The sequence below is a fragment of the Corylus avellana genome, chromosome 1, assembly GCF_965113065.1.
Source record: "Corylus avellana chromosome 1, dhCorAvel1.hap1.2, whole genome shotgun sequence".
In the NCBI taxonomy this organism is placed as follows: domain Eukaryota; kingdom Viridiplantae; phylum Streptophyta; class Magnoliopsida; order Fagales; family Betulaceae; genus Corylus; species Corylus avellana.
In genome coordinates, this window is record NC_142490.1 from 5,471,316 (window position 1) to 5,483,456 (window position 12,141).

At 33.3% G+C, this 12,141-nt stretch overlaps 2 protein-coding genes across 4 annotated transcripts; both read right to left on the reverse strand.

Moving 5' to 3' along the window:
* Nucleotides 1-1,024: 1,024 nt before the first annotated feature.
* On the reverse strand, nt 1,025-5,961 carry LOC132168661 (sugar transporter ERD6-like 5). 3 transcript variants are annotated; one of them, XM_059579663.2, is made up of 18 exons: nt 5,730-5,961; nt 5,529-5,591; nt 4,456-4,545; nt 4,120-4,179; nt 3,804-3,869; nt 3,647-3,712; nt 3,487-3,562; nt 3,204-3,268; nt 2,950-3,042; nt 2,794-2,874; nt 2,614-2,698; nt 2,478-2,521; nt 2,333-2,395; nt 2,192-2,251; nt 2,037-2,090; nt 1,643-1,702; nt 1,410-1,524; nt 1,025-1,277 (listed from the first exon to the last, which is right to left on the reverse strand). In XM_059579663.2, the coding sequence occupies exons 1-18, from the start codon at nt 5,862-5,864 to the stop codon at nt 1,189-1,191; spliced, it is 1,365 nt and encodes a 454-aa protein (XP_059435646.1). In that variant the 5' UTR covers nt 5,865-5,961; the 3' UTR covers nt 1,025-1,188. The 3 variants fall into 3 exon arrangements, with proteins under 3 accessions (XP_059435646.1, XP_059435645.1, XP_059435647.1); XM_059579662.2 differs by having other exon boundaries at nt 1,028-1,313; XM_059579664.2 differs by lacking the exon at nt 5,730-5,961 and having other exon boundaries at nt 1,029-1,313; nt 4,458-4,545.
* A 969-nt stretch (nt 5,962-6,930) lies between these two features.
* On the reverse strand, nt 6,931-10,433 carry LOC132168667 (sugar transporter ERD6-like 5). The gene is made up of 15 exons (XM_059579675.2): nt 10,362-10,433; nt 9,857-9,922; nt 9,716-9,781; nt 9,565-9,640; nt 9,414-9,478; nt 9,116-9,208; nt 8,913-8,993; nt 8,743-8,827; nt 8,603-8,646; nt 8,469-8,531; nt 8,325-8,384; nt 8,152-8,205; nt 7,864-7,923; nt 7,630-7,744; nt 6,931-7,129 (listed from the first exon to the last, which is right to left on the reverse strand). Exons 1-15 carry the CDS (start codon nt 10,416-10,418, stop codon nt 7,014-7,016), a joined length of 1,101 nt encoding a protein of 366 aa, XP_059435658.2. The 5' UTR covers nt 10,419-10,433; the 3' UTR covers nt 6,931-7,013.
* Between the last annotated feature and the right edge of the window lie 1,708 nt (nt 10,434-12,141).

The window sequence follows — 12,141 nt, forward strand, 5'->3', positions numbered from 1 at the left end:
CTTCATCTACAATTGTAGACCTTGGCAATAATTCTTCTTCCTCCATGCCTTCTCTCGCCATTTTTAATGCATGGAAAGAAGAAGAAGAAGAAGAAGAAGAGAGAGGGCAAGATTCAAGAACTTGTTTTATATATATATATATATATTGAGGGCCGGAGAAAGACATACAGACAGACAGATCGAGAGTTTGTTGAGACCGAACACACGACGGATTCATGGGAGACTTTCGGGTGGGTTTAGTTTAGTTGCCATTTTTGGCATTTTTATATTAAGGCTATCAAATCACGTGCTTCTTGTTTCTGACTTGTTAATGTTCCTATTATGATCAACGTGCCATGAAGATATATATATATATATTGGCTAATTTAAAAAATAAATGAATAAATGTTGAAAAATGCTATGGGTTAATATTTTCTCATATTTGGCCAATCTCATCTTAAAAATCAACCATTAAATTTATGAATTCCACATAAGTCAATGATAACCGAAAAAATATTAGGACGGAACTCTCTCGCCGTAATAGGTATTAGGCCTTAACATCAGATGATCTATTTTAAGTTTAAGTTGACTAAACAGATATATGTTTATTTGTTTTTCTTTTTATATAAAAATAAAATAAAATAAGTCAGAAAAACTAAAATTAAAAAAATGCTAGGAGATGGACAGTTGAAAATGTTGAATAACATTTTCTCTTTGTGAAATGGAACCATACTTGGTCATTTTCTTGTTAACAATTTTGTTTTCAGTTATCATCAAGTCAAAAACATTAAAAAAAAAAAAAAAAATTGTTTTTGATCTTTATGTTACATCAAAATACTTTTTTCAATCCAAAAATTAAAAATCTACTGAGTTTTATTTTTTTCTAATAACATACGTGTGGTATTTAATTGTTCTAAACAAATATTTCCATTCACTGATCACCATCAAACCTAATATAAATAAAAATAATTGGAATATCCCGTAGAAGATTTGATCATGTGAATGTACAGAGTGGGTGGATCATATATGTGGGGGGACAAATGCATCTCATATTACTAATTTCCATTAATAATTTCAATAGAAACAAGATGATCAAAGTAGATCATTCAAATAATTGAATACCACACGAGATATAAATATTAAAAACCATTGGAAACCCAGGTGTGAACACAGTGTATTATAATTAATAGAATGGGAAATTCATCTTAATTATTGGACCAAATGGGTAATCGATGCCTGTATTTCTTCTAGCACTCGCCCCTTTGTTTCTGGTACAAGCTTTGCAACAAATACAACAGCTGAACCACATATCAACGAGAATATGAAAAATGTTCCTGTAGTAGTGTACATACGTACCCAAAACATTGTTTTTATTAAAAAACAAAAACAAAAAAAAACCGGAGAGAGTGGGGCTGCAGGGGTTTGATTACCTGCTGAGCTCCATTCCATCATAAAGTTGAAAGCGTAGGTTACAATCCAAGAACAGGTCCAGTTTGCTAAAGACACCAGGCTTCCAGCTGAGCCCTTTATGTTCATGGGAAATATCTGTAACAAAATCTGACCCTTCAATCTAAAGCTCAAAACCTTCTTCTTCTTCTGTCAAACTGCTATTAAAACCAATGAAAAGATTCTTTCTATTACTTGAAACAAGAAAGTTATATACCTCTGACAATAGGACCCATGGTATTCCTGCCATGCCTATTGAGTAAGAAACAGCATACCCCTGAGCATTGCTATTAGTTAGTAAACGACAAACTCGACTTGATTAGGATTTAAGGTTGTTGTATTTAACGATATAAATTATGGAACATCACGTGGTGTCACCTACACCGTTAAACACAACAACATTGAAATGAAAACAATTAATGATCATCAGCAGGCACTAAGGTCCGTTCTCCTTTTAAGAACTCAGATAGCATCCAAACTTAGGAATCTTAAACACCACAAATTGTTATATGGTATTTCAAGCATATATGGAATTGTTACAAAATATGAGACATAGAAAAGAGGTATCTTTGATGGGTTTCCTTGTGAAGAAGGGGAATAATTGTATATACCATTATGCCAATAAACACCAAAATGGGAGTGAGCCCCTTCCACTGCTGGAGGTCCTGCTCACAGCAAACTTACCTTTTTCAAACAATGATCTTTTACCAATAAAAGTATACAAAAAACAATAGAAAAAGAGGTATATATATGGATTTGGGTGAACCTGAAACCAGAATGACAAGCCTACAAGAAAGCAACTCAAGCACATTCCGGCAGCAGATACCTACAAGAAATGGAAACTTCACTATCATTTAATCAATGAACTAAATTATTACCTTAAAAATGTATCCTTTTCCATCCTCACCATTAGAAGTAGCCGTCTTCCTGATTTATCTATTAAGAGCACACTAGCAGCAGTAGCTGGAATCTGCAATTGAATATTTACACTTGGTAAAAATGCATAAACCAAAAGCCTTGATTCATTCTGCAGTTAAAGCATCAATTAGTACCTGGATAATAGCCATTGATATTGTCCCAACACTACTAGAAAAATCTGTCATAAACCAGTGATCCATATCATCCTTTTTCATGTCTTCTATATTATCATTTAACTATGGAAAGCGGTTCTAAAGGCCCTTAATTTACCAGCTTCTTCAAATATAGAGGCGGCATAAGCAGAAATGGCATTGTTCCCTCCAAACTGTACCAGTAACATCAATCCAACTCCAACCTTTTAAGAGATACAGTAGAAAGATTAGACATGTTTTGAAAGGAAGAGGTTCTATGTATAAAAATTAATTTGTTTTCATTTCTAGTAAGGCTCACAGTAAGTGAATGAGCATATCTCCTTTGGAACAAATCTAGAAATCTAGTTTTTGACTGCAGCTCCAAAGCTTCCGTATAATCCTGCAAAAACAGGAACACATAAATACTAAAACATAAGAAACCAAAAATTATTCTGCTTGAGGTTGCAAAATTTACCCTGATATCAGCCACTTCTTGAGAAATATCAGCATTCCTTCCCCTAAGGCGTTGTAGAGCAGTTTCAAACTCTTTCTCCTTGCCAATTTTAGCCTGCAGGCAATTGTATGATCATTTGACAATTCTAATGGATCCTCACTTTTCCTTTACTGTGTATGCTTTAAGATAAAAGCGAAAAAGAAGATCTTTCTCTTTTACACTTTAGATGCATCATAAACATGACATTTTCACTATAACCTTTGAGTTGGACTCACCAGCCATCTAGGAGATTCTGGAATGAAGAATAAGCCTAGAAGTTCTATGAGACATGGAATGATACCTGAAAGTAACAAATGAACACAAATAGAATTGACTCAGAAATTCTCTACATATAAATAAGTAGGGAAAGTTACTAAACTCGTCCCTAAGGTTTGGCCTTGTTTCAAATCGACTCCTAGAGCACAGAAAATAGATGAAATTTGTACAGAAATTGGACAAAAGGATCACTTTGATGCTGCAATTACCAATTAAACTAATGGAAATCTTGAAAGGAATTACCAATTAAAGCCAAGATGCGCCAAGAAGTGACATTTCCAATGAAGTACATCAGAGAAATGCCGCAAGTAATCATCAACTGTACACTTGATGAAATATATTAAAGTAAAACAATTGAGTTAGGAATTCAGTCCAAACACCATAATAAGTAATTCTTACCTACCTGATTAGCGGATGTAAATCCTCCCCGAAGGTTCTTTGGGGTAATTTCTGCAACATATATAGGAACCTGGAATTGGATTTATTACTATCATAATTAGCAAGTGTTTCACAGATAGATAGCTAAATTAAGTAGGAATCAAAAGTCTTATTATAATTACCACGTAGGCAAGAATCCCATTGCTAAATCCCAAAGACAGTCTTCCAAGGTCCAGCCACCAAGCATTCTACAGGAAGAATTCAAATGATCTTTCTGCTATGAATCTAAACGTTAAATGCAGAGAAATGGAAATGTGACAAACGATATCTGTCTGACTTGCTTCAGAATGATTTTCAACAATCTTTCAATGGAAAAAATGGCCACAACCAAATAGACATCAGAAGTAAAGTTCAATCAGAATGCACTCTTTGCAAAAATTAAAAGGACCTCATCTTATTTGAAGTTGTTTCCATAAATCAAAGGAGAAGAGGAAAAACCTTTGCAAATGCTATAGCAAGCCACCCTGCAATGGTGAAGAACTCAGAGAACCACAATGTCTGGATTAAAATACCATTAAAAAAAGTGTTAAATCATCCGTTATTCCATAATCTTAATATGATAAAAAAGAGTATACTTCCCAACACTTGGAATATGTAATTGAAATTGTCATAAACTATAGAGTCAAGGTTTGAACTCGAACCTCTACTTTGATATTATGCTAAATCACCAATAATCCCAAAAACTTAAATTGATAGAAAATAATGATTAATTAATAATAATAAAAAAAAAATGTGGGAGAATTTGAGGGAGTAAAAGTGGCAAAAGAATCTTACACCTCTCCTACCGATGACATCTGCTATCTTTCCATTAACAAGTGCTCCTGCTATTCCTCCTGCTGTCATTATTGAACCGAAAACTGAATACTGCACAGTGAGGTTGGGGAAAAAGGCATGCAAGTAAATAAGACACTGAAATTATTATGTGAAATAACAGAGAAAATTTGATAGGAACAATCAAGATAACAAGTTCTAAATTAAGGGATAAGTGTCACATTTCACTAAATTGAAGTTAAGATTTTGGCTAGTCCTGTACCAAAAATTTCTCAAAAAAACTTCACATCCAGCTCAATAAAATGACTAAACTTTTGCTGATAGTACTCAACAAACAACAAATCCTTGGCTATATTAATAATTAAAAATAAATAAATAAACAATTTTGTTCTCTTTCCTCTTTGTGAATTGGGAAAGTAAATAAAGAAATAATATTTTAAATTGAAAAGTAAAAGTTGATAACTAAAATGGTGAATGATGTAATTGTTTTGAAAAAATGAATATCTAAAATAATTAAAATGTAATCCCTTAAGTAAAATTTAGCTAAACATTTATTGAACTAAACTAGATGTGAGGGATTGAGGGATTGACATACCTTTCTCAAATTCATAAATTTAAACCGTTCATTTCATCTAAACGTTTAAAATAATTCATGTTTCAGCATTTAATGAGAAAATTTAATAAGGAAATTACCTTTAAGGAATTTAATAAGCCATGTTTCTTCATTAAATGTTAAAACATGGCTTATTTTAATCGCTTGGATAAAATGAACAGTTAAGATTTATGAATTTGAGAATCTCAAATTTAAAAAAAAAAAATTATAAGAAATCTCAAGCCTGATGGGATTGCTCGGGTAAACTATATGAAATAGAACCTTATAAATTATAATCTTTATCTCCACATGAGTTATTTATTCCACATGGGTTATTTATTTAGTGGGCCCTCTCATTATTGGACTTCAATTATTCGGCCTACTTGTATTAACAAGTCTCAAACTGTTTGCATTTTGAAACTTCCATAAACAAATTTAGCTATATATATATATATATATATATATATAAAGGATTAGCACTTACAGCAGCGACAGAGAGGCCCAAGTCTTCCATAATTCCAGATTCAGCAGGAGATGAAAATCCGGACTGCAAACCAGTAATACTGCAAATGTTGAGACAAAGTTGCTCCTATTCCGGCCTCTTTCTTTTCTTTTGGAAGAAAATATATATATATATATATATAACAAGACCAATTGGGTGTTTGGATAATATAGTGCTACTTACAGAACACCCAATAGAAAGTGAAGCGCAGAGGGCGACTATGGAGCTCAGTACAACAATGGCCGTGGCTTTGGAATCACTTGCTGACACGTCCTCGCAGTTCTCATTGGCCTCTGCTGCTAAAAGTCCATCTTCCATTTTTTTCTCTTCTTTGATGTTTGAGTGCAGAACCTCTTAAGCCTCTTCCACTATATACCCAGCACGTGAGAGTGAGAGTTGGTGCCTGCCTGCGGTTGGTGAGACAAATTAACACGAGAATAAAATACTCTTCCGTTTCAAATGAAACGAAGAGTATTTATTTAGTGTAAAATGAAGGGTAATATTGTCTTAAAGTTGAACGATAAAATTTACAATATTGCCTTCTTATTTTACACTAAATGAATATTATCCGAGAATTCAAAGGAATCAAAGCAATATGAGCGGCTTTCTTGCTTTTTAAACATTGATTTATATATTCTGGCATCTCAAAAACAGGGGTTTTCTCTGCTTTTGCTTGGGATAAATCTTACACCTTCTCTCGAATTATACACTCTCCTTGACCTGTCACATAAAATAACTATTGGAATTTGGATTATATATATATATACACTTGGAAATTTCTAGGAATGAAGAGTACTAATCAACATTTTAAATTTAACCAAATCGGGGTGATCATATCATATCTGAATCTTTTCCAGTGTTTACAAAAAGGAGTATTGAATGTACAACTCCCGAAATAAATAAATTAAAAAAACAGAAGTTTTCGTGCATTCTTGTCAGGTTGACTTGCAGTTGGAGCTACGTACGACCCAATGTGGGTTGTTGAAAAAACGTGTCTATGATCCCTATATTTGTTACCACAACGAGGGGGTTGTGGTAATCTAATTTATATCAATCATTGTCCTCTTCTTTTCTTTTTTGAATAAAAAAAAAAAAAGTTTAAAAATGGTCAAAACGAGCTTTTGTTAAAAAACGTTTTTCTGACATAAAAATTATATTTCTCAAACGCAATTCTAAACAGGCTCTTAGCCATTCAAGGCTTAGCGTTGACAGTGTCTCCCTATGTCATCCACGACTCAACTCCATCGACATTTGACACCTCCCTCAAACATCTACAAATAATGATCATTGTAATAAAATTCAACATACTTCAATATATAGCCTTAAAGGCCCTTACCAGTCTCTTTCTTTCTCACTTTATATATTTTATTATATACAAGAGAAAAAAATGTTGTAAAAATTATGTAATTGCATATAGGGATAATGAAACTGACGGATTTGATGCCATTTATAACTACTCTTTTCTTATTATTGCAGACTATGAGTTTGGATTTCTTCGAGTGCACGCCCAGTGGTCTCTGGCACCAGCTTAGCAACAAATAAAATTCCCACACCACATATGCCTGCGAATATGAAGAATGTCCCTGAAATGGTGAACCAAGAACAATCGTTAGAAAAAAAAAAATGGTAAATCTACTAAATCATCACTTATCCAAAAAGTTTAAAGTAATAGAAAGAAGTAAATTTAATCAATACTCTATCTCTACACGTAGAATATTTAATTTAAATAGACATCTGGCTTTAATATTATATTAAATCATCACTTGTTCCAAAAGCTTAACCTCAAATCTAATTTGAATATATTTAAATCTAATTTGATTTGATCTCTTATACCGTTTTGAATTCTCTCAACTTCAATATAAATAGGAACCCTTTGTATTGTAAATTTATCAATTAAATAAGAGCACAATATATATAATCCTTAGGGCTTTTATCTTGCGAAAGTAGATCATAGACCGGACCATATAAAATCTTGTCTTTGTTGCTTTTATTTTCGTTTCATTATCATTTTCTTCATAACAAAGAAGCTTAAGTGAATGAAGAGTCACAAAGAGAAGGAGGACTAATTAAAGGGAGGCATTACCGGCTGAGCTCCACGCAAATGAAAAGTTGAAAGTGACAGCAATAATCCAAGAACCAATCCAGCTCACAAAAGTCACAAGGCTTCCAGCGGAAGCCCTTATGTTTATTGGAAATATCTGGAAAAAAAACAAACAAACAAACAAACCCCATTATTCATTTTCAAGCTAATTCCTTGTTATGTCATTCTCACTTAAATTTTTTATAGTTTGGTGCAGAAATGAAGCTTAAAACGTACCTCTGACATAATAATCCATGGTATTCCTGCCAAGCCTAGCTGAAAAGAACCCAAGAAAACCTGATTGCAGAATCATATATATGGTTAATACACATCTGGAAAAGAAAGACATGAAGTGTGTCTTATGCCAGGAGTGTTTGTGTTTTTTCTGCTTTTAGGTGTTGAGGAGTAGCATGGATTTAGGATAGGTGTTTGATTCAAATAACAATACACCAATAAGGAAAAAAAAAAAACACAAAATGGGTTGATTTAGCTTGAAAAAGTTTCCCTATGGTTAGCTTTCATTACCAATACACCAATAAGGACAAAAATCGGAATGAGCTCCTTCCCACTTTGAAGATCCTGCAAGAAGAATGAAAGACCAGTGATACTTAAAACTTTTTGAACCTTTTAGGACACTGATACTTCAAAAGAATATAATTTAGCAAATTAAGTATACAGGTTTATAAATTTTGCTTAACCTGCAAGAAGAATGACAATCCAGTGAGGAAACAACCTAAGCATGTTCCTGCCACAGATATCTGCAATCAAATCATTGGCAGACTTCTTCAGTATGGGATAGTCAATAAACTACAAATATAAACAGAAAATTGCTTCGTTCTGACCAGTAGGAGTGGCCTTCTTCCACACCTATCTATGAAGAGTACTCCCAAAACTGTCATTGGAATCTGCATATAAATGGCTACTTAATCTTAGAGAAGGAACAAGTTATACCAGATATATGAAGATTACAGTGAACCTGAACAACTGCCGCTGCTATAGTCCCAAGCTTACTAGAAAATCCTGTCATACAGCAGCTATTATGTCTTCCTTTCTCTATGATAATTGATATGATTCTTTCAATTAAGCATGAGTAATTACTATAGTTTCATAACTTACCAGCAGACTCAAATATCACACTTGTATAAAATGTAAACCCATTAAGTCCTCCAAGCTGCTGGAATACCATAAGCCCGACTCCAACCTGTGACAGTTTCAAAATGTCTAGACATCACACAAGATATTGAACAAAAAGGCTACACCTAAGAATAATTTAGAGTGTTTATTACTGTTATTGAATAAGCATATGTCCACTTGAATAGGTATAGAATTCCATCTTCAGATATCCGTTGAACGTTTTCTGTATATTCCTGTAAGACAAGGAAGCCAATTGCATAATAATAATATAAGCTTTTGGGATAAGCAGTGATTTACCAATAATTGTTTCAATATTAGTTGCTCCTTTATTAAGTATGGTAAAAGTAAGAATTACTATGATATCAGCTGCTTCTTGAGAAATATCAGCATTTTCTCCCCTGAGGACTTGCAGCACAGCTTCAAACTCTTCTATGCGCCTGCATTTGGCCTGCAGGCAATCAAACACAGAGCATAGTAATGAATTTGTTTTTGGAACTTAATGCAATGCTAAAATTGATTTTCATTTGTTATAGGCTTCATATATATGTAACATGGAAAAGAAAAATAACCATAATGTTCTCCCATTCTACTAATGTACCATGTGCAATCCAACCTAAAAGACAACTTCCAGAAGAAGCTTGAATTGGACTTACCAGCCATCTAGGAGACTCAGGAATAAGAAATAGGCCAAGCAGATTTACTAGACATGGGATAATTCCTGAGAATGATATCACATAGAAGCCAGTTTTAAGGAGCTATCTTGTGACTGTATTAGCAACAATACAAGCTGAATAAATAGGTGACCTATTAGAGCCAGGGTTCGCCAATTGACAAGAGAACCAAGGAGAAATGTGAATGCTTGGCCAAAACCTATCATCAGCTGCATATGGACAATGCATTGGCACATAAAGGATGGAGCTGACATTTAATTCAAACCTATAATCAGAAACTCTACCTGAGAAAGTGATGCAAATGCTCCTCTAACATTCTTGGGTGTAATTTCAGCAATATAAACAGGAACCTGTAAAAAAATATCATTATTCATCACAAGAATAGGTGATAACATTTGAAGTCTTAACCTTGTCATTGCAATTACCACATAGGAAAGAACCCCAATTCCACATCCAACTAAAAATCTTCCAATGTCAAGCCACCAAGCATCCTGTCAACAAGAATACACATTTTATGTTATGAAATCATTCAGTACTTCAGTTTCTAGTTGATTCCACCTAAACAATTTAATATTCTCCAATATAGTTGCTGGCCCAATTCAGACCTTTTATTTTTGTTTTTCACTTCAATCTCTTTTTTATTGTTACAAATATGCTTCAATTCATGGGGGGCATCTTCTCAATTAGTATACATAGAACTTGAACTTGAACTTGAACCTCCAGCAGAGACAAGAAAGTTAATATAACTATCTCTTTCTAATGCTAAGTCTAAAGCTTTCTTCTAAATTTGCTTGCTGACAATCTGCTTGACTATTAATCCTTGTTGCCAATCAAATTTCTTATAATATGAGACAAATATAAGAGAATCAAAGAAACCCTTTAAGTAAATAAAAGGTAGGAAAAGAAATAAAAGTAGAAGAATAAGAAGACCTTCGAAAATAATATTGCAAGCCACCCTAGGATGCAGAGTATTTCTGAAACTCCCATTGCCTGCTTTATAAGATTAGCTTATACTAATCAACTAAAAAAGTTGGTAGACGAATTATTTAGAGGGTAACTTGAAAACATACACCTCTCCTGCCAATGAAATCAGCAATATTCCCACTAAATACTGCTCCCAACATTGCTCCAATTGTTAATATTGAACCAAAAATCGAATACTGCACCAAGTGTGAAAAATGGAATGAGGAAAAATGAATCTAATAAAGGAATATAACATAAAGAACACAAATTCAATATATTGTAACAATCAACAAAGACTTCCCCACAATCATGTAATTTCAGATTTGTGTGTGTGTGTGTAAGGAGGTGGACAAATCAAGCACCCTGCATAATTCTATTTCAACACAACTTGAGAAATGCTTCTTTGCATTTTGGCGTTCATCTTGCGTGCATCTTCGCTGGCTTATTATTTTTGTTCATTTTTAAAGCTTGAGCAACAGCCATGGTGGTTGCCGTGGCTTAACTTCATGGCCATGCAACTAACGTCATGGCTGTGGAGGTTGAACCATGCTATGGAGGGGAGAGGGAGAGAGAAAGAGAGGGTAGAAAGATGCAGAGAGGGGAGAGATGATAGAGAAACTGGAAGGCATAAGTGGAGGGAACAAAATATAATTCTTATTGAAGTGGCTTGGATGCCAACTACGTAGAAACGCTATTGCAGTCTCTCTCTAAATGACATAAATTTCTTTCAAAAGGAATTTTCTTGAATTAAATACGTTAAAAAACACATGTTTTTTTTAATAATTTTATTAAAATACCATGTCATTCTCGCATGCAAATTAAAAAATTCATGTGCTTCTTACATGATTATTTTTGGGGGTGGGGGTGGGGGTGGGGGTGGTTCGGCCACCCCCAAACCGGCCATGAGGTAGCTCAACTACCCCCAATGGCTAAAATGGGGGTGACCGGCCACCCCCATAATTTTTCAATTTATTTTTAGAGTTTAATTTTTTTAATTTTTTTATAATTATTTTAGGACAAGTGTTATTTGTATGTGACAATACGTAGCATTTCATTAGTTTGGGCCGACGGAATGTAACATAGAGATTAAGTTGGTCTTTTTCCATAAATTAGGTACTATTTGTGAAACGATTTGAAACTTAGGTAAGAAAAAAAAATGAAAACTTAAGTGCTAAAAAAGTAATTAACCTTAAAAAAATGCCAAAAATTAAAAAATTAAAAAAAAAAAAAAAAAAAAAAGAAAAAAAAGAGGGCAAAACTGTTATTACGTGACATTAATCTTGATAGAGATGCTGGGCCACCTCTCTCTAATTTTTTTAATTTTTTTGAAGCAAAAAGTTAGCCTTGATACATAAAGAATTAAGCACCTAGCTTTTCAAAATATTTTTATTAAAAAAGTGTGAAAAAAGTTTTAAATAGTATTTTATAATTTTGAAAAGCGTTTTATGTTTTTGAATAGTTTGTTGATAGTTTGGAGAAAAGTGTTTTTTTTTTTTTTTTTTTTTTCAGTTTTCAAAACGGTTTCCAAACTAGGCCTTAGAGACTGGTTGGTATAGATTTTTCAAAGTATTTGACATTTCAAACTATTTTATTCTTGATTTAATGTAATTTTCATTTCAAAAGGTTATTAATCTCGAGTTGAAATATTGGTCCAAGCATTCTGGCAGTAATTTTCGAATCCTAATTAAAGTCCAAGTCTCAACGGCTAGTCGTTTGCTCCTTTCTTTTGGCCCTAAAAAAGTAAACA

What these genes read in the sequence shown, in the direction of transcription:
- LOC132168661 (XM_059579662.2), bottom strand. Translation starts at nt 5,864, where the DNA reads ATGGAAGATGGACTTTTAGCAGCAGAGGCCAATGAGAACTGCGAGGAC. An exon ending in TATCAATGGCTATTATCCAG is followed by an intron (nt 2,396 to 2,477) that starts GTACTAATTGAT and finishes ATTCAATTGCAG; the next exon opens with ATTCCAGCTACTGCTGCTAG. An exon ending in CATGGGTCCTATTGTCAGAG is followed by an intron (nt 1,525 to 1,642) that starts GTATATAACTTT and finishes ATTTTGTTACAG; the next exon opens with ATATTTCCCATGAACATAAA.
- LOC132168667 (XM_059579675.2), bottom strand. Translation starts at nt 10,418, where the DNA reads ATGGGAGTTTCAGAAATACTCTGCATCCTAGGGTGGCTTGCAATATTA. An exon ending in CATTTGCATCACTTTCTCAG is followed by an intron (nt 9,641 to 9,715) that starts GTAGAGTTTCTG and finishes GTCCATATGCAG; the next exon opens with CTGATGATAGGTTTTGGCCA. An exon ending in CTGAGTCTCCTAGATGGCTG is followed by an intron (nt 9,209 to 9,413) that starts GTAAGTCCAATT and finishes GATTGCCTGCAG; the next exon opens with GCCAAATGCAGGCGCATAGA.